This window comes from Arctopsyche grandis, chromosome 7 (genome assembly GCF_051622035.1).
Source record: "Arctopsyche grandis isolate Sample6627 chromosome 7, ASM5162203v2, whole genome shotgun sequence".
Lineage (NCBI taxonomy): Eukaryota > Metazoa > Arthropoda > Insecta > Trichoptera > Hydropsychidae > Arctopsyche > Arctopsyche grandis.
Window position 1 is genome coordinate 20432755 of NC_135361.1, and position 26032 is coordinate 20458786.

Here is a 26032-nt window from a genome sequence, read left to right on the forward strand (position 1 = left end):
AAATTAAGGCTTTCGAGGATCGTCTTTCACGGTGGGTCTGTTTTGAAATTGGTTATGATTCATAGACATGCTTTAGCAGTACATATATAGGTAAATGTATGTATATGTATAATATAGAATACAAGCGAAGACAAGTCTTTGAAGTGTTTGTTCCGGGTATTAAATTCATTCACTTGGCGGTAGCGATCAAAGCCAACTCGAACCGTACGAATTGTGCGATAATTGAATTGGAAAACTGACGTCTAATTTTCCGTGTGTTTTGAAATTTTATCACGTGTATAACGTGCGTGAATTTCGTTTTGTTCGCAGGTGAAATTGAGCGGAAAACATGGGAGAGTTCAAGAGCGAGCGCGTCACGTACCAGAGTGTCAAGTGAAAGTGAGCAAAATGTGATTGAGTGATAAAACGTGGGTTGTGAGTGAGTTATGATCGAAATAAGGGACGATCAACGGTGTTGTGAGATGGTAAAAATCCTCGAACCCTGACCACTTCAAGATGGTAAACTTAGACTGCTTGACGAGGATCACAGTCACGCCCTTCGTACTTGTCATACTATGCGGTAAGTGAAAATTTGACAAATTTATTTTGCTTTGAATCTTTTATATAGAAAAGTTTCATAATATTTGTTAAATCATACTTATAATCATATTCAGTTTCATCAATATAATATATGTATATGTTCTCGTTAAATGTGAGTAAACTATACATTAATATTCCTAATAGTATTTTTTCAATATGTATCAAGAAGTCTATAAATGAATGTTTCCTTGCCTATTTTTCATTCAGGAATGCAGTATAAGCAATATACATATGTAGATATGAACAAAAATATGTTGATTTGAGTCCATTAGTGTAATAAGAGTCACGACCTCGCATCGAATTACCGTATGATTGGATCTGTTGACTCAATTTTTTAATCTGACAGTATTAAAATTACATCTTATTAACATTCATTAAAAATTTAGAACTTAATTAGGTACTAAATACTATATGTATGTATGTACATATATACAATTTAATTAGCGTGACTCTTAAAATAAAAGTAATGTCAGAATAATAAAATCTTTATATGGTATAAATTAAACACAAAAGAGTAATTTTATTTTATTTTTATTTTATTATTACATAGATATATACCAGGAACAGAGAAATGTAATAATAATAGAAGGGCCCTTAGGCATAAATAATTGTTGTCAATATTACGCGGTACGTCTCTATAAATATGCTACTACGCACGGAATATAATCGGATCAATTTACTTATAAAAATGTATCCCATGTTGTTTATTGTGTGTTTTTGAATGCATTGTGCAATTTTTACCGATGCTTGCCCATCTTGCGAGTAATAAAAACAAACAGAGAAGTTTTTATCGGACATACATACATATGTCGAGCACCAAGCATCAATTACGACTGATGCTAAAATTCTATTAAGATAACATTTCTCTGACCAGGAAGGCCTAACAGGTAAACCCCAATGCGCTTTCATAGACAATTAATTACAAATTGCAGCATTTTTTTAGTACACATATCGCTGTATTTCGAGAGGCTGAAGAACACGAAATTAACAATTAATCAATTAATGAATTAATCCATAGAGATAGTTATGGATGTAGACTTGAACATACATTTTTACATATTGTAAATTAATCAAATTCAGATATTTGTGACATGCGGGTTGGATGTTTTTTTGCCAATTTGATGGAGAAATCGTTTCAACAATAAAATCAGATAAATTAGCAAACTTTGATAGGAAACGATCGAATTGGAGCACAAATATCCAAGTCTGACCAGCAGCATTAAAGATTAGTATGGGATCGAAGCCGGTAACCTCTCGGTGCTAAACATAAACGCAACCACCGAGACATACTGCTGGCTATGTACAGTATTTTTTATCATTAAATATGACACTTATCTATATGTAATTTCGTTTTAGATGTTTTGAAAATTTCATTCTAGAAGTTTCATATTTATTTGAATAATATCAATAAAAAGATTACATATGTATGTTATTATTGATAATTGTTTTTTATCTACATATGTACCTTTGCGATAGCAAAGGTATGTAGATAAAATACACATGTACATACATAAATTTCCAAGAATTTTTTTTTGGAAAAGTGCAATAGATACAATATGTAGATCAAAATTGTAATTCATTTGAATAAAGTCGTTACGCGTTTATATTATGCCATAGTAGGAAATTATGAACGGACCGAACTAAAAAGGAATTCACTTTTAAGACTCTCGGCTATTTAGAAAACAAAGCACTGACTTTTATGACCGTAGTAAATTTAATTAAAAACGAATTCGTTACCCCTGCCATATAAAATATTTTCGGGAGGAACACGTCACGGAAACGTATTGTGTAAATTTTCCGAATATATTACACAAGTAGATATCGCACATTTGTATGTGTTAGTGTGTGTAAATACATACATATATACATATGTACATAGTAGATAAACTGAATATAAATGTATTAAATTGAAAAAAATAACCTCGTCCGAGTTGGGTTGGTTTTATTTTTATTTTTAATTTGCATACGCGTGAAGCGTAATAACAGTTTTGGAAATACAGAGAACTGATGGGTTCGTAATTAACGGTCTGTGTTTTTTTAAATACACGAGTGTGTATTTGTAGATTGTATACAATTTATAGTATGTATTTTGAGAAATTCGTACACTGTATATTTTTTATCAGATTTCATGCTAAATGATTTATTTTCTAATGAAACGCATGAATTTGAGAAAATTGATATCAATGCTATTTTTGAAAAGAATTTCTGTGAAAATGTAATTTTTTCTTTAATAATACATTATTTATTTTATTTTTAATTGAATTTTGAAGAGGGTGAAATTATTCAGTTCAATATCTATACAAACTTGCGAAAATGATCGCAAAATTTCATCTATTGATACGAACAGAGCAAAGAAAGAGGTGCTCCGGGGGCAAAATCTTAAATTTGGCACGCCCCCCCCCCTACCCCTCTTATTTATTATCCTTAGTGCTGTGCCCGAAGATATAAATATAATGTAACGTAATTTATTTAACATATTAATAGTAGAGAGATCCATCCCGTTCACTCCTTCGAAATAATGAATGAATGTGTGTGTATGTGCACGCTTCTGTGCATGCATTGGCGCATCTGACGCTGACGTTACCCGTTCCAAATCAGGCGATCTATATCAGGAGCGCATTTCAAGCGCTCAGGTCCCCACTTCCCCGCCTCTCCTCGACTCGATCGGTCGTCACGCCACATCCCTATGCATTACGTATACCCCTGGTATTCTAAGATTCGTATTTTTGAAGTCTTCATACTTGTCAATGCACTCGCCATTACATACTCACAAACATACATATATCCCATCCGTTTTTATGTATATATATTATATTATGGTACATATATGTATATCATAGTCCTAGTGTTCATTTCGTTTGATCATGAACATACTACGAGTATGTAGTTTGTTCGTACACGAAATAAATATCATATAAAATATATACTTTATTAAGAAATCAGTATAAAATAACAAATTAACAAACGATGCACTAACTATTTTTTATAAGTTTAAGTATTCTCAATCTTTGTCTCATCCTCTGTATATGTTTGTTTATCCTGAGTTGCAATTTTTAAAAAATGTAGTTGATAGAGGGAATTATAGTTACGCTGTAACGTGATTTTCATATGATTTTCCTTTTAAATATCCGACTTTTAAAATTCGCTAAATAATTAATTGTAAAATTTCAAAGCAATAAAAAATCACTAGGAATAGAAAAAAAGATCTGACTATTGATTCCAATTCTCACTTTTGGCACTGCAATACTAGATTTTGAATTAAAAATGCAAAAGCCAAAAGTCTGTGAAATTGCCCAATTTTTTTAAACGCTCATATCTCTTAAACGAAAACAAACTTACAAAAATCTTTATCATATTCAAATTATGTGGGTCAAACTTTTTTTCTTTTTTTTTGGGTCAAAGTTTTTCACTTGGGAATTCAGTGTCAAATTTGGAAATTCGTCGCATTCCATTTTATGATTTTGGCGCCACCTAGATTTGGCGCCCATGGCTATCGTCCCCTTCGCATGGCTGTGCAAACGTAAATAGATTTTTTTTATTATTTTTACATACATCTATATATCAAGAAGGCCTAACAGGTAAACCCCAACGCTCCATATTTTTAAAATAAATTTACCCCAATTTTTAGAATAAATTTAACAAAGCATCATAGAGACATTTATGGATAAATTTTTGATAAACTCACATTTACAAAGCATTTTCATTTTATATAAATCGTCAAATTTCAAATTTCAATCTATGGACAAATTTGCAACGTTTTTATACGAACCAGCAAAATTCGAGATGCTAAAAACTCGAAAAATGGGTAAATTTTACCATGTTGTTGCAACCGTTTCAATGAAAATCAGATAAAATGGCAAACTCTGATAGAAAATGATCGACCTGGAGTCATAAACCAATGTCTGGCCACCAACAACCAGTGGGACTCGATCCCGTGATCACTACATATATTCGAAAACATACATATATGCTAACTACTAGTCCACGCTGCTGGTTAGATGAAGTAACAATATTAACCCATTTGAACCCACGCGGTCAGTTATGAACTTACACGATGTATGCCAGCGCGGTCATTCACGGCATTTTACAATTTTGCGTCGTAAAATAAAGGGATCACTCAGGCCGGCCGTAAAATCTTTCGTTACGCTTGGTTAGATGTTGGTGATGAATTTTAAGAAAGTCACACGAAATTAAATCAGTTCCTTTTGGAGTTTTGAGGGAATAACATCGAGCGCTTTTCGACTTACAGATATGTCGAAGAGAAAACATTCGTAAGTTTTTTATTTTTACATATTTTTTATTTATCTTTATGTTTCTAATACAGTAGGACTTATTGTATAATATGCATAAGAGAAATTGCGTTTATATATCTCATATTCCTGAAAAAAAAAATCAAAAGTCGACGGAGTCGTATATGACTCCTTGGGATAATGACACATATTTTTTTCCAGAGAATGCAATTTTACTACTGCAGAGATACGGGAAGAAATTGATAATTGGGACGAGTCTCAACTTCCGGATTCCACATACATACATATTACCACCCCTGGAAACTGATATTCGGTTAAAGAAAAAAGTAGGGTGGAAATCAATCAACCATTTAGTATAAATATATGGGTGGGGTTGATCAAATGGATAACCATATTTCTAACTATAACATAAGTATTAGAGGGAAAAAATGGTACATGCCTATTCTGTTTTGGAACATCGATGTAGCTGTGAATAACGCTTGGATTCTAAGCAAAATTTTTGGTTGTAAATTTGATAAATTAGGATTTATCAGACAGGTAAGAGACGTTGTGCAAGTGTTATGGTCAAAAACGAAAACAATTGGTCCCATTCAGACCCGGCAAAGTTAATCAAAATCAAAAGGAAGTTGGAAGACATTTGATATTGATCAAACAGAAAAGGAGAAATTGTGGACACTGTAAAAACAAAACGTTTTCCGCTTGTGATAACTGTGAAATTCCATTGCATGACAAATGTTTTGTACCGTATCATAATAATTAATTATTTTGTCTTCATGTATTTTGTTTTTACGACTTTTGAACCCAAAATCTCGTTTATGACATTTCTTCTTTTAAAAGGGTGCACCCTTTTTTTTGTTGACGATGTGTATATGTCACAATATATGTACCTACGTGTGTTATGTTATGCGATTTGAAAATATCATTTTATCGAAGAGATGAGTGTTTGTTATTTTTAAAATTAATTTTATAAATTTCTTAACAATAAAATTACAAATAACCAGTGAGAAAGTATTATAACTGATTATGTGACTCCATTGTGATTTTTGTTTTATTTTAAAAAACATGTTTCATTAGCCCCAAAGGTCGTTCACGACACCACCTTGAAAAAAATTAAAAATGTTGAAAAATCAATTAATTATCCATCCCTATCCTATAAAAAATATTTCCCATGATATAACTCAAAGATTTTGGAAAATAAACGAAAAAATAGTCCTGGGCACATGGGACATGTGTTTTCACGCGAGCTCTGGGTTCAAATGGGTTAATGAACAATTTGTTACCAGTCAAGCGAAGCCCGATCTTCCAGATATTTAAATATTAAAAATAAAGACCACATATTCGTTTATTGAAAAAGCAAAATAAAATAATCTGATTATATACGCAGACAAATATTTACCGATTCGGTCGAATTATCGTTGGGTACATTTCACGAGCGGGAATCTTTTGCGTGCGAAATTTATCAACTTCGCGAGAGTCCCGAAACAAGTTCACGTATTAAATTGCACGTCTTCTGACTTTAACGTATAAAGTGCGCCAAAACTGTCCAAAACTCGACCGAAACTTAAAGCAAACCTAAAGAACTTATTAACTCGTCGCCGACACCACCTACACGAAACGTTTCGGAGACGAGAGCCGTCTCTACTTTTTTTCTTTATCATTTTATTCCCACTGACTCTTTTGCGTTGCTCGTGAATTTTTCATTATTTTAATGTACTGCTTTCATGACTTTCTATTTTTTCGAAAGTGCGTATTTCCCACTCCGTCTAACCATTTTTATATTTGTTTTAAGTTCTTGCGGATTCCTGTGGGAAAACTCGGGGCTCGGCTCTTTCCGTTTCTATGTACATACTTTAGCCGAACGTATACATCTTATTCAATCTCTCTTTCAGTTTCTACCCCCCCGTCTTATGTGTTTGCAGTAAAACCGCAATTTTACGTCCTTAAGCTAAAACTGGGTCGAGTCGAATGTGTTGCTCAAAGTCGACCGCATATTGCACATCGAGATGCTTTACTCAAACGTTAGTATCGTAAAGTACACGAGTTAGTGCTTAAATGCGTTTTCATTTTGGTTATTTTTTGATAAAGCGAAGTAAAACGTTCGATTGAATTGCATCATGAATCGCGCGATGTGGTTCGATATACTATTATGACAATTTTCATTGTCATAATGTAATAGATTAGACCTTGTTATCGTACGAACATCATTCGAACGATAATGTACATAAAATTATTTATTTATTAAAGAGAAAATTGCTAATAAATTATTTACAATTAACAATTTCAAACTTAAACTAACAACTATAATATAACACAGTTAACAAACATAGCATTTTATCAAATTTACATATATAATTACGTCATCTTCCACAGAGGTATCCATTAACACACCTCAAGAAAGCACCAATGTTACTAGCACCTCTAATGCTCTCAGGAAGGGCATTATATATTTGAACACCTCTGTGGAAAGTACCTCCTGCAGTTTTAGCTTTCTTAACTCTACCTACAATTAATTTATTCCTATTTATAGTTTTATAAGTATGTATATCTCTATTCCTAAGAACAAGAAGTGATGATAACTTTGACGTCACACATTGAAAATTCTTGATTTATTTTAAAATACCATTTGTGGAGCCGTATATGTACAAAGCTACCAAATTTTTGTATTCTATCTCATCTAATATATAATTTCGAAAGAGACTTTGTATGTAAGTATGTGATGTTGGTTGGTAACATCGAAAACAAATGAAAGTTTCTATGACGACGTTTTGATATATATTTTTTTCGATTCAAATAAATTTAATAAAAAAACAAATGAATATTTACTATTAGATTCGCCATGTTTAAGCTGTTTATATTACAAATACTGAGCGAAGCCGGGTGAAACAATTAGTGTACTATAACTTGAACATGGATTGCAAATTTTTTTGAAAACGTTCCAAATATAAAAAAAATCGTATGTGCCCAACCTAAGACTTTATCAATGCATTTGAGGAATATCAGAAGTGTAAAAAACAAAGTTCGATAATGAAGCATATGTACATACAAACGTACACGTTCACACATACCGGCTATGAGAGTATTTTCGATACAAATCGAGCGCAATTGTAGTGATGTAAATGTGCAAAAGTATTATAAACATAACATATTAAGAAGATTAAAATAGCTTAAAAGGTCAAAATAAAACAATAAAATATTCATTAAAAAAATGACTACTTCCGGCCTACGAATTCTGACCAAAATCTCATCAACTCTAAGTTAACACGTAAAAAGTACAAATATAAATTATCATGTAAAATCTTTTTTGAAATCACCATATTTCGATACAATAAAACGCACAAACCCACATATGTATGTATGTACATACACACATTCCTTCCGTTTTTATACATATTATTATATGCATGTCACTGAAAATTTAGCAGGCCTGCAAAGATCTCTAGACCATGTAAATCAAGAAAGCAATCGAAGAGGTTTACGCATAAATCTAAAGAAGACAAAATTTATGATAGTAGATAGAATGCAAACAGACACCGGTGATCTAACGTTGGATGGAGAGGTGTTAAAAAGAGTAAAAAGATTCAAATACCTGGGCACCTGGTTGAATGAAGAGATGTACACAGAAGAAGATCTTAGAATCCGAATCGAGATGGCTAGAACAGCATTTATCAAAATGAAGGCAGCGTTTACAAACAAGCATCTTAATCTTCATACGCGGTTGAGATTCGCGAAGAGCTACGTCTGGACAGTATTACTACACGCATGTGAGACGTGGACTCTGAAGACCAAGATGATCAGCCTCATCGAAACTGTTGAGGTGTGGGTCTACAGGCGTATGCTGAAGATTCCATGGACCAAAAATATATCAAACTAAGCTGTCCTCGGCATGATGGGGAGAGGCAGAGAACTTGTTTCTGTCATCAAGCGGAGAAATATGGAGTACCTCAGACACATGATACGGGGTTCAAAATACGAATTTCTCCGTTTGATAGCCATGGGGAAAATAGAAGGAAAAAATGGATTGGCAGAAAAAAGTTATCTTGGCTTCGAAACATGCGCATGTGAACCGATATGAGCGCCAAAGATGTGTTCCGAGCCACTGAAGACCGATAAGGATATCTTCAAATAATTGACGAGGTGGTCGCCAACGCCCGGATACGGACAATGCATTAAGAAGAAGAAGAATTTGCATGTACATATTTGAGGAATAATTATTAGATATATTTCTTTAAATTTCAGCATATTTACCAACGTTTGGGAAGTATTTAACATATTTTTCAAACCAACATAAAATGAAATAAATTAAACAGTTTTCAAATATTCTCATATATGTATATTAATCAAAATATGTAGAGTAATAATAACACTCTAACACAATAAATATATATATATATATACATACATACATATATATATATATATATATATATATATATATATATATATATATATATACATATACACATACATACATACACATACAAATACATACATACACATACAAATACATACATCCATATACATACACACATTATACATGCATAAACACATAAACACATAAATAAAGATAAATTACTCATATATATAAAAATAAAAAATAGCATACATATATAAATAAAGATAAAACCAACATACATACACATTATACTAAATAATAATATTACAAAGTGAAAACAGCATGTGTAGGTGTGCATGTATGCATATGTATATATGTGTATTTTTATATTTATGTATGTATGTATGTGTATTTGTGTATACGTGTAAGTATTTGTGTATATATGGATGGTGTACATATATGTTTATATAATTGTCTTTAGCCAGAAAGGCGCATTGGGTTTACCTGTTAGTCCTTCCTGGTATAAATGAAATATAAATAAAAATAAAATAAAATAAAATAAAATCAGAGCACACTATACAATGAATACATTTTGCTTTATTGTTTTTCAAATTAAACCAAGAATTTTGGAATTAATTTATTATAGGCAAGATTAATACGAGTTGCAAGTGACAGAGATGGCATGCTTTAATTAAATTCGGCATTATCTCTCTCGTCGCCCATTTTCAACAATTTCAAGAAAGGAAAATGTTTCGAGAAATTGCTCTCAGTGTCCGGCTGCCACCAAACTTAAGTATACATACGTATATTATATTTACACTGATAATTATGCTAGAACACAAATCGAAAAACTTTGTCCGAGACACTTAAGCATAGATAATACATACATCTGTTAAGAATATAGAGTTAAAATGTCCGATGGGCGACACTGAAAAGTGCGATACTGGGCTGTCTGAATAGCTTGGATATATTTTAGCTTATCATTTAGCGAGGTGCTTAAGATTTTTACACGCCTCCCTTTTCCTTAAAGTATTACCGAGTTTATCCTTTTAAGCGGCGGAAAACTTTCTAAGGATTGTTTCGCGAAGAGATTTCGGACCCCCGAGAGTCGTGTGAAAATAGAAGAGACACTTCAAAATTATTCGCAGACCCTCATAAAGTATACGTTTGTATTATGAGTGAAGTTTTTTGTGTGACTTTAACTTAAATAGCCCAGCTTACTGTAAATCTATTCCTATTAATATTAATGTAAATAGTATCGCTTTTAATATTACTATACAAATGTATATATTACTGTTAATATATTCAATTTCATTTCACCGTCTTTTGCAGTTAGGAGATAAATATGCGATTCTTATTGGTCAATCAAGATGTTTTGACCAATAAGAATCGCAGATTTAGAGTTTGCCTATTGCAAATACTAGTTCATTTTCTGATGCAATCTACATATGTATGTATTTGCATACATACTTCATACATATATGATATATGTACACATTGGTTATTACAATACCGGTATTACCGTTTTTTTTGTCACAATTTAACTTGCGTTAAATAGACTATCGGTAATACTGAAATAAAATAATTTCAATTTAATGTTAGTTGAATTGTTTGGAATTGTTTGGATAAGTCGAAGAACGAGTCAACACTCAACATCTTTTTTGACTTGCTATTTAAAGGAGCTGCTAACTTTAACATAAATTTAAACTCAACGGTAAAGTATGAAGCAAATATCGTATCTGAGACTGTTTCCGAATATATGTATTGATTCCGAATACATGTACTGACTATTATCAATGATAAGCCTCGTCACCTTTCGATTTCTTCTGAAAAATTTTTTCACTTGACAACTATTTGAACATTGCACATACACATAATATTTAAAATAATCTCTTTTACTAGTTCTTCAAAGCAAGAAGCACCCAAAAATTATATATGTATATGTACTTAATTTTTAAAACTCGCTGATCGATAATTCTCGCGGTGTAGAAGGACTCAAAATATTATTTTTTAATTAATTTATTATTAATAATGATTAATCGGTTATTTAAAAATATATATATTAGTATTTTACTGACAATTAATTAAATTTTATAGAAAAAATTCTTAAATAAATCAATGCTGGTAGATACTGGCACTACCGAAAGATACCGGTAATACCGAAAGATACCTATTCTGCCGGTAGGAGATAATTTATTTTCGGTAGTACCGGTATTACCGAATTTTGCTATTTTTGGAATCTCTAGTACATTCGTATGTATGTTTAACATACAGCAATAATGTAGACTTTAAAAAAATTGATTCTGTTGATTGAAACTGTTCGTAAATGGAAAACTTTATATATAATTAATTAATTCAAATTAGAACATGTTTTATCAGGTACTTGTGATAGTATTGCATGCTTACTAGCAATTGATATTGTCAGTTTGTAATCACCTTGTTAGTCGGTGAAATTTGAAAAGCGCGCTATCATTAAATTCTTATTTAAATTAAGGCAATCACAAATGTTTAAAGAGATAATATGTAGAACAAATAAAAACACTCTTTGTGAATGAATAATTGTTTCAATTGTTTGACTGTTTCAAAGTGGAGACCGTCAACTTAAGTTTCTGAAGAAAATAGTCGAACTGTGAAAATTGTAGTCAAAGGAGATATTTTTTATTTTATATTACATACATATATTTTTATTTATTTTATTATTATTATTTTTTTTACATATATACCAGGAAGGCCTTACAGGTAAACCCCAATGCGCTTTCCTGGCCAATTACAAACAATGCGGAATTTTTATTACACAAGTCAATGAATTACGAGACACTGAAAACTCGTAATTAAGGAGACATCTATGAATTTATTGTACATTAATCATACTCATAGTGGTGACATGGTTTCCAACAATGACATCAGAAAAATTGGCAAACTCTGATAGAAAACAATCGACCTGGAGTCACAAATATCCAAGTCTGACCAGCAGCACTACATATATACTCAGAAAAATTCTTTTCAATCGAGGTCAGCTCATGGGATCGAACCCGGCGTCTCTCGGTGCTAGGCAGAAGCTTAACGTCCGAGCTATGTTGCTGGCTAATGTATACTAGGAAGCCCTAACAGGTTAACCCCAATCAATGCACCTTACTGTCCAATTACAAACATCACAGCATTTTTATTAGATAAATCGCTGAATTTAGAGATACTGAAAAACAAATATGGTCTTAAGCTTGTACAGAAATCACATTCAAATAATGGCGACACAGTGGGTAGGATGGTTTTTGCCAACCGTTACAACAATAAAATCAGATAAATTGGTAAACTCTGGTAGGAAACGATCGATTTGGAGTCAAAAATATAATACAAATATCTAAGTCTGACCAGCAGCATTGAAGATTATAATCTTCAATGCTTATAATCTAGATTATAATCTCCATATAAATTCTTTTCAATCGAGGTCAGCTCATGGATCGAGTCCGGTGACCTCTCGGTGCTTAGCATGAACCGCAACCACCAATCCATGCTGCTGGCTATAAATAACAAATAATAATAATAACTCAAACATACATATAGTATAGATAATCAGCATACATAGATCATTCAAAAGATAATCTTAATCTAAACAAGTTTATTCACTGTGGGCGTGGAAGTTGGCGCTCAGAGTTAAACGTTGTATTTTGCAGTACTTGGAATCAAAGAACACCGATTATTGAAAGTGTGGTATATTATTGAAATAAATATTTAAAATGATAAACTTTTTAATATTCCACACATTCACTTGTCCCATAAGCCATTAAGTATTCATACTAATGTTATGAATCGGAAAGTGTTGGAAAAACTACCTCACATTAAAAATTCACCGGGAAATTCATATTACATAGCATGCCCAGTTTCATAGCCCTCTAGATACAATCAATCAAACAACCTGCACACGCTATAATAGTTAGCAACGGCTCTATATTAACCACCGTTTCTCAAATTGGCGTCAGCTAGCCAAATGCCTAAGCCGAGTGTGACGTTTATGGAGTGCTATATTTTATCGTGGCGCCCCATTTGAGATACTCTGCTTTACTTACTAAGCACAAAGTCTTGTTGGGATGAGGGGGTGGCGAGGGGAGGGATGGGGAGGAAGGGAGGCGATCGATTCTCTTTCGGCGAACGTCTTAATTTGTTTACGCTCAGTTTTCAAAGTGGTCCCCGATACAAAATGAAAATTCCCCACCCGCATCCACCTTCTTCTCTAATACGAAATTCCATCTACGCAATTGAGTTTGTTTCCACACCGGTAATCCTCGTCTGCGGTCATAAAAAATATCGAATTTTAGCATCTCTAAAACTTCCTTCCATCCACCTTATCTTCCTCACTCTTCTTTTTTGAAGAACCCTCCCCCCCACTTCACCTTATGCCCCTCAAGTGCGGATCGATTTTCTTTAAGGACGAAAAGAAAAGAAGTATCCTATGCCTTAACACCTAACAGGTTTCGCTTTCTTTACGATCGTTATACGCTGCTATATAAGGATAGTGTGTATTGCACGCGTGAATACTTCCGGCGAACATTTCGCTTTTATCTTTGAGAATAATAGGTCGAAAGACGTTTTTGTATTCTATAAGTAAAAAATAGAGTAGAAAGTATTGTATTTATAAATCAATGAAAATTTTATCTTTATTTATACACGGTTAATACAATTATGAGAGTAAAACGATCGAAATGCTAATGGGTTGGTCACTTATCTGCATATGTACATAGAAGGACGGACGATAGACGAACGAAAGAAGTGCTCGAATGGTAACCGAAATAATGTAATAGGGTGCAAGAAGGGCCACATGGGATATGCGTGGGATGAGATGAATGATAGTTGCCCAAAACAGAAACGAATGGAAGCGTGTGGAGAGGCTTTCATCTAGCAGTGGATGGCGAATGGCTGTAAATGATGATGATAATCATTGCTTTTTTAAATTTATGTTTTCCCATGATGCCATTACGGGTTGTCCCTGAGCGACACCTATGGAATTAAACTTTTACATATATAAATTTGAAATAATATTTAAATAGTGGTGACATATGTACATAGTGGGTAGAATGGTTTTGCCAATTTTGATGAGGAACCGTTTTAACAATGAAATCAGATAAATTGGCAAACTGTGACAGGAAATGACCGACTTAGAGTCACTAATATTCATGTCTGACCAGTCGCATTGCAGAAATACTCTGAATAAATATTCTTCAATCGAGGTTAACTCAAGGTTTGAACCCGGGAATCTCTCAGTGGTTACAATTAACGCAACCACCGAACTATTCTGTTGGCTGGATTTTACCCGTTATAAGTTTTCACAAAACTCTGTTGTAGATTTTTTTTTTGGTAATTATTATATTGATTCAATTTAATTTTAAAATATTTTTAACAGTTTAGATCAAGAGCCCTTAAAATTTTTAAATATTTTTGAATAAATGTACGTCAATAAAAATCTGTATTGTTTAATATTATTAATCGTATTTTTATTTTTTATTGAGAAGGAGTAATATTTTTTATTTCATTATCATGAAAAGAAGAGAAGGATATTGCATAATCTATTGTAATAAAGGTAACTTTTAAAATATTATATATACATACATATGTATGTGCGTGGGTACAGTTGAATGTGTTAAAATTCACTAATACATAATCCTAAGCTATTTACTACTCACAAAAACGTTTTGCAAAATAGACTTTTCCGTTTAATTTTTTTAATTAAAAAAATATCCCTACGCGCTCGCGTTCTATCTGTATAATATCAATTCAAAATATACCGGGAAAGTTATATTGGGTTTATAATATGAGCAAACTTGTATTATAAATTGTTGTGTACAGATGAGAGGCTCAGTGATCCGGGTATAATATTATATTTATCTCAAATTTTAATGCTATATTTACCTACATATACATATACATATATATGCATATATATGTATGTAGTCTGTTCGTTCATTATATTATACATTTCCGTATCATTTGACTAATTAGAATTACACATAGCTGAGTTGCTTCCTTTGATCTTGCCTGTTACAGTATAAAACAATATAATTGGACACATCTCGTCGTGCAACAAACATATACATATTTTATAAAATAATTCAATAATTTAATATATACATACATATGTACATACATAAGTAATATAATTACATTATTTTATTTCAGTTAAAATATTGATAATCATATACATATATATTTACATGGGTATGTCATCATCATCAATATTTACAGCCATTCACCAACTGGATGAAAGTCTTTCCAATACGTTTCCATTCGTCTCTGTTTTGCGCAACTTTCATCCATCTCATACCAGAATTTTTCCTAATTTCGTCTACCTATCTTCCTTGCGATCTTCCTTTTATCCTTTTACATTCTTCCGGGTACCATTCTAGCACTTCTTTCGTCAACCTTTCGTCCATTCTTCAAGTCTCGTGGTCATTCTTTCCTTGAAATGCTAAACATACATACATATGGATCAATGTATAAAAAAAACAAATCAACTATTAATGTATGTATAGGTATAAATATGCTCACATATATGTATGTACATAGGTCTTGCACAGAAAACTTTAAAATACACTTGAAATATAAAATGTTTTATTTCACTATCGGTTTATATTTTTTTTTAACCTTTGTAGTATATTCACACAAACAGAATGGTACGAATATTTTAAAAATGACATAAATATATTGAATTGTATACAAATGTGTGTTTGTCGATGTCTATCACTGTGCAATTTAGTTTGTTTATTGGACACATCAAATTCAGATATTTTATATATGTATATGTACATATGTCACAGTCCAAGTGTTCACTCCAGTTTGTTCTTGAACATTCCAGTTGGTTCATACACGAACTATTGGTGCTAATAGTCAAAAACTATCTTCAAATAGACTCACCAGGTGTCGCACGAAACTTTTCGGTGTCACAATCTTTGAGATGTCAAAAGGCCAAGTATTTAAAAAGAAAATCCCATGGAAACTATATTACAACGTTGCTATAATTCCCATTTCCAATTATTTTCAAAACATTTCAACCATCAACATATGTACATAAGTCGATCAGTAGTAAACATGTGATGATTTCTGTTGTGTAGTCATGTGTTCTATTCTTGGCTTTGTTGCTGGCCAGACCTTGGATATGTAATTCCAAGATTAAGGGCAAAATCACACAGAGAAGAACGGCACATCGTGTGCATGGCTCCCCGCTGTGGGTGGTCTCCTACATTTCTTCAAATACACCGTTACCGATCACTGTCAAGCAAAGATAAATATAAGGATACGATTTTACCGAAAACACTCCAGATAGTCATTTTGGGGCGGGGCATGCTGGGCGTTCCATGAATATGTGCAAGGCACGGCCCATTTTTTTCGCATTAAAACTATCGTACCACGTGCATCGCTGTGTGTTTTTGCCCTAATCATTTTCTTTCAGAGTTTGCCAATTTATTTGATTTCATTGAAACGGTTACAACAAATTGACAATCCTGTCCTATTTCTCGCAAAATTTGAGCTTGCCAAATCTCCTAATTTGTTAATATTTAAAAATGCTGCAAAAATTTGTCCATAGATGTCTCTATGATGATTGTAATTTTTGATGATCGATGTTTGTTATTAGCCTTGAATAATTTGCAATGATAACAATGTGTCGTGTAATAAAAATTGTGTGTAATTAGGTTAGGTTAGGTTAGGTTAGGTTATAATAAATAAAAAACCGAGAATACGCATACATAGAAGACAGAGAATGGAAAATTGGTTCGCATATGACCAAACTAGTAAGTTCATGAAAAAACTAGTGAGATCATGAACAAACGAAATGTACACTTGGACTGTAGCATACATATGTACATATAAACTGTAATTCTGCTAAAAAAGCAACCGTTAAAATATCAACAGGCATACATACATAGATCTAGAATATACTAGATCCGCCCTCACGTGTTATACTTGTCCCCCTTTTGGCGCATGCAAAATACTTGGCGCATGCACAGTTTCTCTTAGTAGGTAGGTAGGTACCGCTGCGTCGTAGGGAAAAAAACCCAACTTCCCCGGTAGTTAAGCCCCCTCACCCCTCAGTTAGTGAAGACAAGATCTCCGACCAAAATAACACGTCTGGGCCCATCTAGTGTATTATACATCAATGCAGGCATAACAAGAATGTGTTTTCAAAAATAATGTTGGAATTTCCCAAATTTTTGATTTGTTAAAGTGTGTTGGATTTCAGCAGGTACCTGTTCGTCTCTGAAGATTGTCGGTGTTGCCGTGCCGCCCTTAGCTGATTTGAGGGAACCGGCTAACTTAGCTTGCTCCTACGACACTGGACAAGATGCCCTGTTTTCAGTCAAATGGTACAAAGACGATCACGAATTCTACAGATACATGCCCATGCACAAGGTAGAAAACAGTATGCTTCTATGTAAATACGATACGTTTGGAGAAAGTACATACTAAACTTGCAATGCAATTTTAGCCCAGCGTGCTGACGTTTCCATTCGAAGGTGCCGAATTGGGAGACAAATCTTGCGGAAAATCTCAATGCAGCGTGAGACTGGAGCACCTGTCGCCGTCAGCATCGGGTGCTTACACTTGTGAAGTTTCTATAGAAGCGCCTACTTTCAGAACGGCAATAGAAACCAGAAATATGACAGTGGCTGGTAAGCAAAATTCAAGTCACTTGTTGGTTTTCTTACATATTTTCTTTTTTTATTCATTTTTCGTCCATTCTTCTGTCCACATTCACCCATTGACTTTCAACCTATACATATGTAGGGTTTGCAATACCGGTATTACCGAAACCGGGACCTCGGGGTCAATTTAGGCAATTTACAGATACCGAAATACCGGTTTCAAAAGAATAAGACTTGAATGTAAATTCAATTATCCACGAAGATCCCATCAAGATTGAGCGATTCCAGCATTGAAAAACTGGCCTTTTTAAGGTCATATTTTAATTCATAGAATCAATAAATCGAAGGTATTTGTAAAAAATATAATTATTTGCTTATGATCTATTTGTCTCACTTTAAAATATCTTAAATATTAATAATTTATAGGGAGCCTGGAATTTAAGTTGACGTAAATAAAAAAATCTTCCTACCGTGGATCGAACTGCTCGGCCATAGTGATTTACAATACCGGTTTTAGTATTTATAATACCGGTAATGATATTTTGTCCGGTATTGAAAACCCTATACATATGTACGTTCGCTCCACTATATCGGATATTCCTTTATTTCGCTTCCTGTATGTCCTTGTTACAGTGGTGTAGCTACCGTGCCCGCAAACCCCGCAATGCGGGAGGGCGCCACAAAGCGGCGCGCCCTTTTCACTGATTTTTTAATTTATTCTGAATTTCTTTGTAATATTTTTTTTAAAAACTTCTCTTATTTTTCTATTTTTTATTATCTATTTGCATCTCGTTTTATTGTATGTACTTAATGTACATACTCAGTTACTTTAAAGTTTAAACAGTTTGTGCACTGCTTGTTGGTCGTCCAGATTAGACTATTATTGTACTTCGATATATACATATGTATATACGTAAAAAAGGTATGAATTATTAATTCGGAAAGTTATTCTGCTGTAAGGAAATAATATGAATATATGGGGGGGGGGGGGCGCCTTAAAATATTTTGCGGGAGGGCGCCTGGAATTCATGCTACGCCACTGTCTTGTTATATTGAGCGTATCATATTTCTTCGAGTGCATTGAACCACATGTTTGAATTCAATGCTCAGAATTTAGTAATGTGAGTTTCATATTTACAGCTTTTCCTTTGGAGGAGCCTAGAATAGAAGGACTGAGGTCGGCGTATACGATAGGAGACGTTCTAGACATAACTTGCAAATCAGCTCCTTCAGCTCCTGCAGCTCAACTGACAATGTTCGTCAACAATAAAGAGGCAAGTCTAACTTCAGAAGTCTAAGTGTCTAAGCTACACATGATTAATTGTTATATCATACATTCAGGTGGGGCAAAACGACATGACCAAAATTGAAGTACCAGTGGACGACTTATCAAGTACGTCTGCTCGAGTGAGGAAAGTCCTCTCCAAGGACGATTTCACAGGTGGGGCTGTCAGAGTTGTCTGCTCTGCGGCTCTGGCAGCTGTTCCTGCTCCTGCAAGATCCTCAGCAGCCATGGCCGTCCTTAATGATGATCAACTGCTTCACAATCAGAAGTTGGAGTGGCCCAACGATGCTGGTTAGTATCATTTTGTAAAAAACTTCCGGATATCTAGTGAGATCGTATCTTTTAATTGATTTTTCCGGGTTGTCTCATTCGTGAGTGAAGTTTCGGTTTTTACTATTGCTAATACATCCGAAATTTCGAACATCAGATCAGTCATTGTCTTCGGCGTATCAATCTTGTGTTGGATTATCTGCAATAGTGAATTATGCCATACATATACATAGATACGCCTATATATTTGTAGTATTACGATAAAAAATACGCGTGTAATACTTTCACTACTTAATAAATTTTAATGACATATTAAATGATTATTTTTTTATTTTTTACATTACAGCTAGAAAAAGAGTATCAACAGCATCCGTTGTAATATTGATCAGCCTACAACTATTGAGCAGAATAATTCTGTAAGCTGGTTAAAATAAACGTACAATAAAACGTAAAAACATTAAATGAAGTGCATAATTTGTATAAAGTGATATTATAGGTACAAACGTAAGGCTATATCAAATTTATCAAAGACAAATATATATGATATAAAATAAATAAAAAATATATTTAATACATTATATAATACAAATATGTATGTATAATAAAAAAAACTTGTATTGTATGTTATTTTGGTAATTTTAATTTGTTCATTATAATTATTATATTTTACACATATACAGCATGCGAGAAGTCAATTATTCGTTTGTATAATTTTATATTGTTATTTAAAGAAAAATACAATTGTATGTATTTCGTACGTTACCGTATATGTGATATACTCGTATAGGTAAAATATATGCGTGTTTAAATTACATAAATATTCGAAAAAATCGCGATGTCAGTTGTGCAGGCCTGATTTTGGAATCGACATGAACTAATTTCGGGAGACTTTGATTACCATATGATTGACAAATGTATGACCATTTGTTCAAATCCACGATCAGGTCCACCTATCTGTCATCGCGACAGCTTCGACACATTTCAATTGAATTTTCGTGCACACCGACTAGATGATATAAACGTACCTATGTGTATATACATAGATTTTCGGAAATATCATTTTCCATTTTAAAGTGAGTCTTATGCAATATGTGCGTAAGGTTTGATTTCGTCCAAAGACGACAGATGATTTGAATAATCTGTCAGCGCCTAAGAGGATGCGCGAATGCTAGGAACAAAATACAAGTTTACATTATATTTATATTAAACAAAATGAAGCTCACTATATAAAATAAATTGAGTGTAATTAGTTATATTAATATATTATATAGATTTTTATATGTTTAATTTATTCGTGTGCAATCTCACCGATCTATATTGAATATGAATGTGTATAACAGGACGAGATGTAATTTATTACATATATTATATGTATTTATATTATTAACTATTCGTATTTTTCTATTGTGATCGCTTACAACGATTATTTATTATTTTTATGATTAATATTTATTTGAATCAATCGACTGTCAAGATTTGAAAGACGATATGATGTTAATTTTTGATTCATTTTAAACACCGTCATTATTTATGTTGATATGAAATAAATAATGTAAATATTAATATGTTGTTTTATTTGAATATATCCTTATTATAATGAGAATTGCCTTTATTACCTTAAATTGTCTAAATGATTGAAAAAATAAAAATATATTTTCAACTGTATTACATCACAGGTAATTCATACATGAAATAATCTGACCAAAAATCAAACCATAATACTTGATGTGAGTCACCATAACTATATTCAAACTTTTACACTTATAGCAGCATAATAACGCGTCATAATATTGAAAAAAAAATGAGTAATTGAAATATTCCATTCAAATTTTGAGCACTGATTTCGAAATCGCGTGACGTTTTCCTTTGAAGATTTTTTTGTTTAAAATTTAGTCAGTATGGAATATTACATACTTATTTTGAAATACTATTGGAATAAAGACATTCATTAAAGCTACGATATTTCGATAGAGAGAATGTCGACAAGTTAATTATACATATTATATTATAAACAATGTGCGGCAGAAAAATGGGGTGTTGTATTTTTTTACAGGTGGGTATCTTTTTATAATTTATCAATATTAGATCTGATTTGATATGTATATACACTATATTATTATTAAAATATTGAAACTTCAAAACACCGATATTGAAATTAGATTTGAGATTTTTACACGGCTAAAACCATATGATAATATTTATTTATGTATGTATATAAATGCATAGTGATGGATACACTCAATGTATTTTTTGTATAATATCAAGTAATATTTCCCTTGATACATATTAAATTTTACCTTTTTAAGCAATTTATAAGTAAAATGAATAAACAACCTTGAATTAGTATTCATTTTACTTTTACTCCAATACTGATAATAAAACGTTTATGAGGCAACAATTATATAACTTGTATTTTCCAATATTAAACGTAATAAATCTGTTTCAAAATTTTTTTATTATTAAATTGTATATAATAATAAACGTAAGGTGTATAATATTTTTCCCATTGTGAAATTATACTCGAATAATATTTGATAATAAAGTCGCCCACATTTCCGCCGCACTCTCGACGCGAGAGCTTGAATTACGTATGCGCCATGCATTTTACATGAACTGGAAATTTTCCGCGCTTTTTTTGCGCACATCGTTCACGGTGTGTTTTTCAAATTTACAAAAGGGTGTTTGCCCCGCTTTTATACGTATGAAGTTGTCCAAGTTTAATAGAAATTTTGTAATATCCGTCTCGTCCTTTGTAAGGTGAATCAAATATAACACATTGCGCGCGAGCCGACCCTTTCTTCGGCGCGCAACGGGTTACGCACAGGAAATGGGTCCCTCATTTAACTTTGGCCGAAACAATATCCAGACTTTAATTTAGTCCCGAACATGCGCACATGTGTATTTATGTATAAGCAAATATTCGTTTACATATATACCAATATACATATGTGTATCTATTTTGTGTACATATGTATTTCCGACTCGTTTCCGTATTCCTACACTCAGAGGCGTACGTATTTTTTTTATCATTCTGACTGCATTATTTTTAAATAATAAAAAATATAATTGAATTAAACATAAAATACACAGCATTACATAAGACAAATGTTGAAACATTGAAGTTATAGGAGCTGGGCCACACCATGCGACGTGCGTGAGTTAAGGGCTGAGGACAACCCTCTACCATTACATATATTCAGATATCACCAATTCGTCACTAGTATGACACCATCATGTATGACTCCTTCATTGTCACATGATGTGTAATCAATGTTAACAATTAAAACGACTAACCAGTAGGGATAATACACACCATTGATTTGTGGCACACCTCACGCACTGACTGACTGAAATTGTACGACACGTGTCATCAACGCTTCATTGTTTTAAATAAGAGTATATAAAATCGATACTGTTAGAATTTAAGTTAGTCCGTAATCAGCTCTTGTACTGAATATATTAATAAATCATTATTTTTTATTCAAAACGTTCGTCTGCAATTCTTTATTCGTGCAACTTTTTCAGCTGACTTGTCGCGCGACCAGATAAATTGTATGCAGCTGCATGAGATCGGCCACACCGTGCAACTCACGCTCTGATAGTCATAGGTTGACCACAACCGAGTTTTTAAAGATTTGTGGTAAAATATTTTCAAGCAATTTATAAATTAGGTTAAAACGTGGGGGTGTGTAAATATCAGTTCTGTTACTCAACGATGGATGCTTTTCAAATAACAATAGACCTCTCCATTAGTGTTCAAAGCAGGAAAGCAAAAAATCATGGTTTTTCTAAGAAATTGAACCATTAGTAGACAATAGACCTCTCCATTATCGTAAAAAGCAAGAAAGGAAAAAAAATGGTTGGCAATACTAATTGATATTAATTATTAATTGACAATACTAGTGAACCATTTTTTGTCCATAAAGCGTCGTCCAAACGCCGCCTTTTACTCATTACGCCCTTTACATTAATTAAATTTCCCGTTGAGACCTGGCTAAATCACCTTTTTGGAGCTAAAATTTTCATTTTGGTCCGTTTTTAAGATAAAATGTACAAATTTTAAAGAACTTGTTAAATCTTACATATAAAGGATATAATCATACATACTTATATGCATAATACTATTGATTTTACGCAGCTTCGCTTGGTATTTGTAATACCGGGAATCGGAACTGAAATTGGAATTAGGAAATGGAAACAGGAAATTCCAGTTCAATTAGAATCGGTACTGAAAAAGGAATCGAGAATCGGAAACCGGAATTTGAATTGCAATTAGAATCAGGAATTGGACTGAAATCAGAATCAGGAATCGGAACTGAAATTTGAACCAGGAATCGGCATCAAAATCGGAACTGAAACTGGAATCGAAAATCGGAATCAGGAATTGGAATTGAAATTTGAATCAGGAATTGGAACTGAAATCGGAACTGGAATCGGAACTGAAATTTGACCCAGAAATTATAGACCGTCATCATAGAAAAATAGAACAATTAAATTATAGGAACGAAATACTAACCAAAACAAGGTTTCTTTCTAAATTGCTATATCTTTACTAATATACATATATAAAAATAGTATGTTTTGTAGATCTTTATTTTATAATAAGTAGCTTAGCTATAATTACACATAATTTAAACATAATTTACTAAGATTTTTTAATATGGAAAACGTTACATCGCTTTTCCGAGAACGGATCTAAAGAACGACTAGAATATGGCTAGATTGATTAATGGATATCGGTCAACGGAAGTGCTCAAAAATTCCAAATAATACACATTAGTAAGGTCGAATTTTTGAAATATGATGGATGAAAGTTTCATGGTCGGTGATGATGATGATAATATGTTCCGAAGGTTAGCCTCAAAATTTATTATTGTTCGCACGCCCCTGATACACATTGAAATTTGAGTTGGAAAATCGTACGCTTTGTTTTGTCGAATTAAAAAGCGATGATTACGAAAATCGACGTTGGAAATCTGGCAATTTTTCCGAGAGCGCTTTACGGTATGATTCATATGCGTGTAGAGATCGTATCAATCGCTTTGCGTTACTTGCGCGCTATTATTGGAATCCATTACACGGACCGGTCGGAAGTGTGTTAAAATATTCATTGTCTTCGTTTCGAAAGCGCCAAAAATCAATACGATAAATATCAATCATTCCCCCCGATGCCAATCTGTGCCGGAACACACCTGAGTGCGATTTTTCCCGAGAGCTCTCGACTAACGTGATGAATTTCTGAGTGAGCCAACGGGACGAATTAATATAATATCCATCTTCACATATGCGTTATTGCTTGTATCGGATTTCAATTGCGGTAGAGGGCGTGAGGGTCGTTCAACCGAAGGGTAAATAGTCCCTGGGATGAAGAACAAAGGTATCGAGATGCTCAACTCACCCCATTTCCTCCCTCCTTCTTCAAACGCCTCTACGGCGAGATCGTATTGCCATCCGAGAGCTTACAGTGAGAGGAAATTATTGCCCGTCTTAAGCCCCTCACCTAGTATATAGTGAGTATAATATGTGTGGTAGACGAAGTTCGTGATATACAAATTCGAACTATTAATCTCAAAATGCTTGTGGCTTGCGAAAACATCCCAGATATTACGGTATTAGAAAGTTTGATTCTAACTAAGCTGCTCGTTCTGGTTTAAAATTTACTATATGTACATACACAATCCAACAATCTTGAGCGTCTTATTACAATATTTTGTCACCATTATCTGATTCAATATAGATAATTTAAAACTATAATATATAAATTTGTATATGGATATTTATTTATTAAGAACTTAGAAGCATACAGTATTACAATATTTTTTTCAAAACATTGACACCAAAATGTTTCTACATATTTATTTATTTATCCAATATATAATGTATTAGCCTCGACCATAGGTGCCACTGCAGGTTGCCCAAGGCGACACCTATGATCAAACTTTTGTATATTTGTAAGTACCAAATAACATAATTACACATATTATACACAAAAAAACATGAGTTGAAAACGCTGTGTGACAACTTCTGCCACTCACCTCTTCCACTGCGTAAACTGCTATAGCGGCTCCGTCATATGTACATAGATTTTTTTCTTCCCAATTCATCGAGTAAAACTAAAGGGTTGATTTCTTCACTCAATTCAACTAGGTAGGTTGACTGTCTTGACATTACATCATTATATTCATCGCCCAGTCTTGTAAAGAAAAATGTTGAGATGCGAATAAACAATTGTGAAACACTAAATATTTTATTCAATCTGTTGAATAAACCTTTCACTATCAATTATTTTTAATACGATGCTATTAAATAAATTTAAATTGAAAATGTTTCAAATTAATTTTTAAAAAACAATTGATTATCAATTCATCGTTTTTCCAAATGAAAATTAAGTACACTGTTTATGTATATTATAATTTTTTCGAAACTCCAACACTTTACGCGACTCAAATATTGTGAAATTTAGTTTGAATTACGGACAAACAGAACATCGACGTTTGTTTCCAAGTAACCAAGCAAGTTTTTAGTTTTTTTTTTAGATGAGTGTAATCGAACTCCTTTTGATTATGCTGAAGGAGAGATAGAGTTGGTTTCAGGGTTTAATATTGAATACGGGGGAAGAAAATTGTTTTATTTTTATATCAGAATGTAGAAGAATTTTATTGATAAGAATATTATTTAGAATATT

General features: G+C 32.8%; 1 protein-coding gene and 1 long non-coding RNA gene across 2 annotated transcripts; both read left to right on the forward strand.

Moving 5' to 3' along the window:
- Window positions 1–495: 495 nt before the first annotated feature.
- On the forward strand, window positions 496–19090 carry LOC143914103 (uncharacterized). The gene is made up of 4 exons (XM_077434195.1): window positions 496–559; window positions 17375–17559; window positions 17636–17819; window positions 18933–19090. Exons 1-4 carry the CDS (start codon window positions 496–498, stop codon window positions 19088–19090), a joined length of 591 nt encoding a protein of 196 aa, XP_077290321.1.
- Window positions 19091–19139: 49 nt separating this feature from the next.
- Window positions 19140–19873, forward strand: LOC143914691 (uncharacterized). Its single transcript, XR_013260846.1, has 2 exons — window positions 19140–19368; window positions 19694–19873. It is a non-coding gene; the product is annotated as an uncharacterized LOC143914691 (long non-coding RNA).
- The last annotated feature ends 6159 nt before the right edge of the window (window positions 19874–26032 follow it).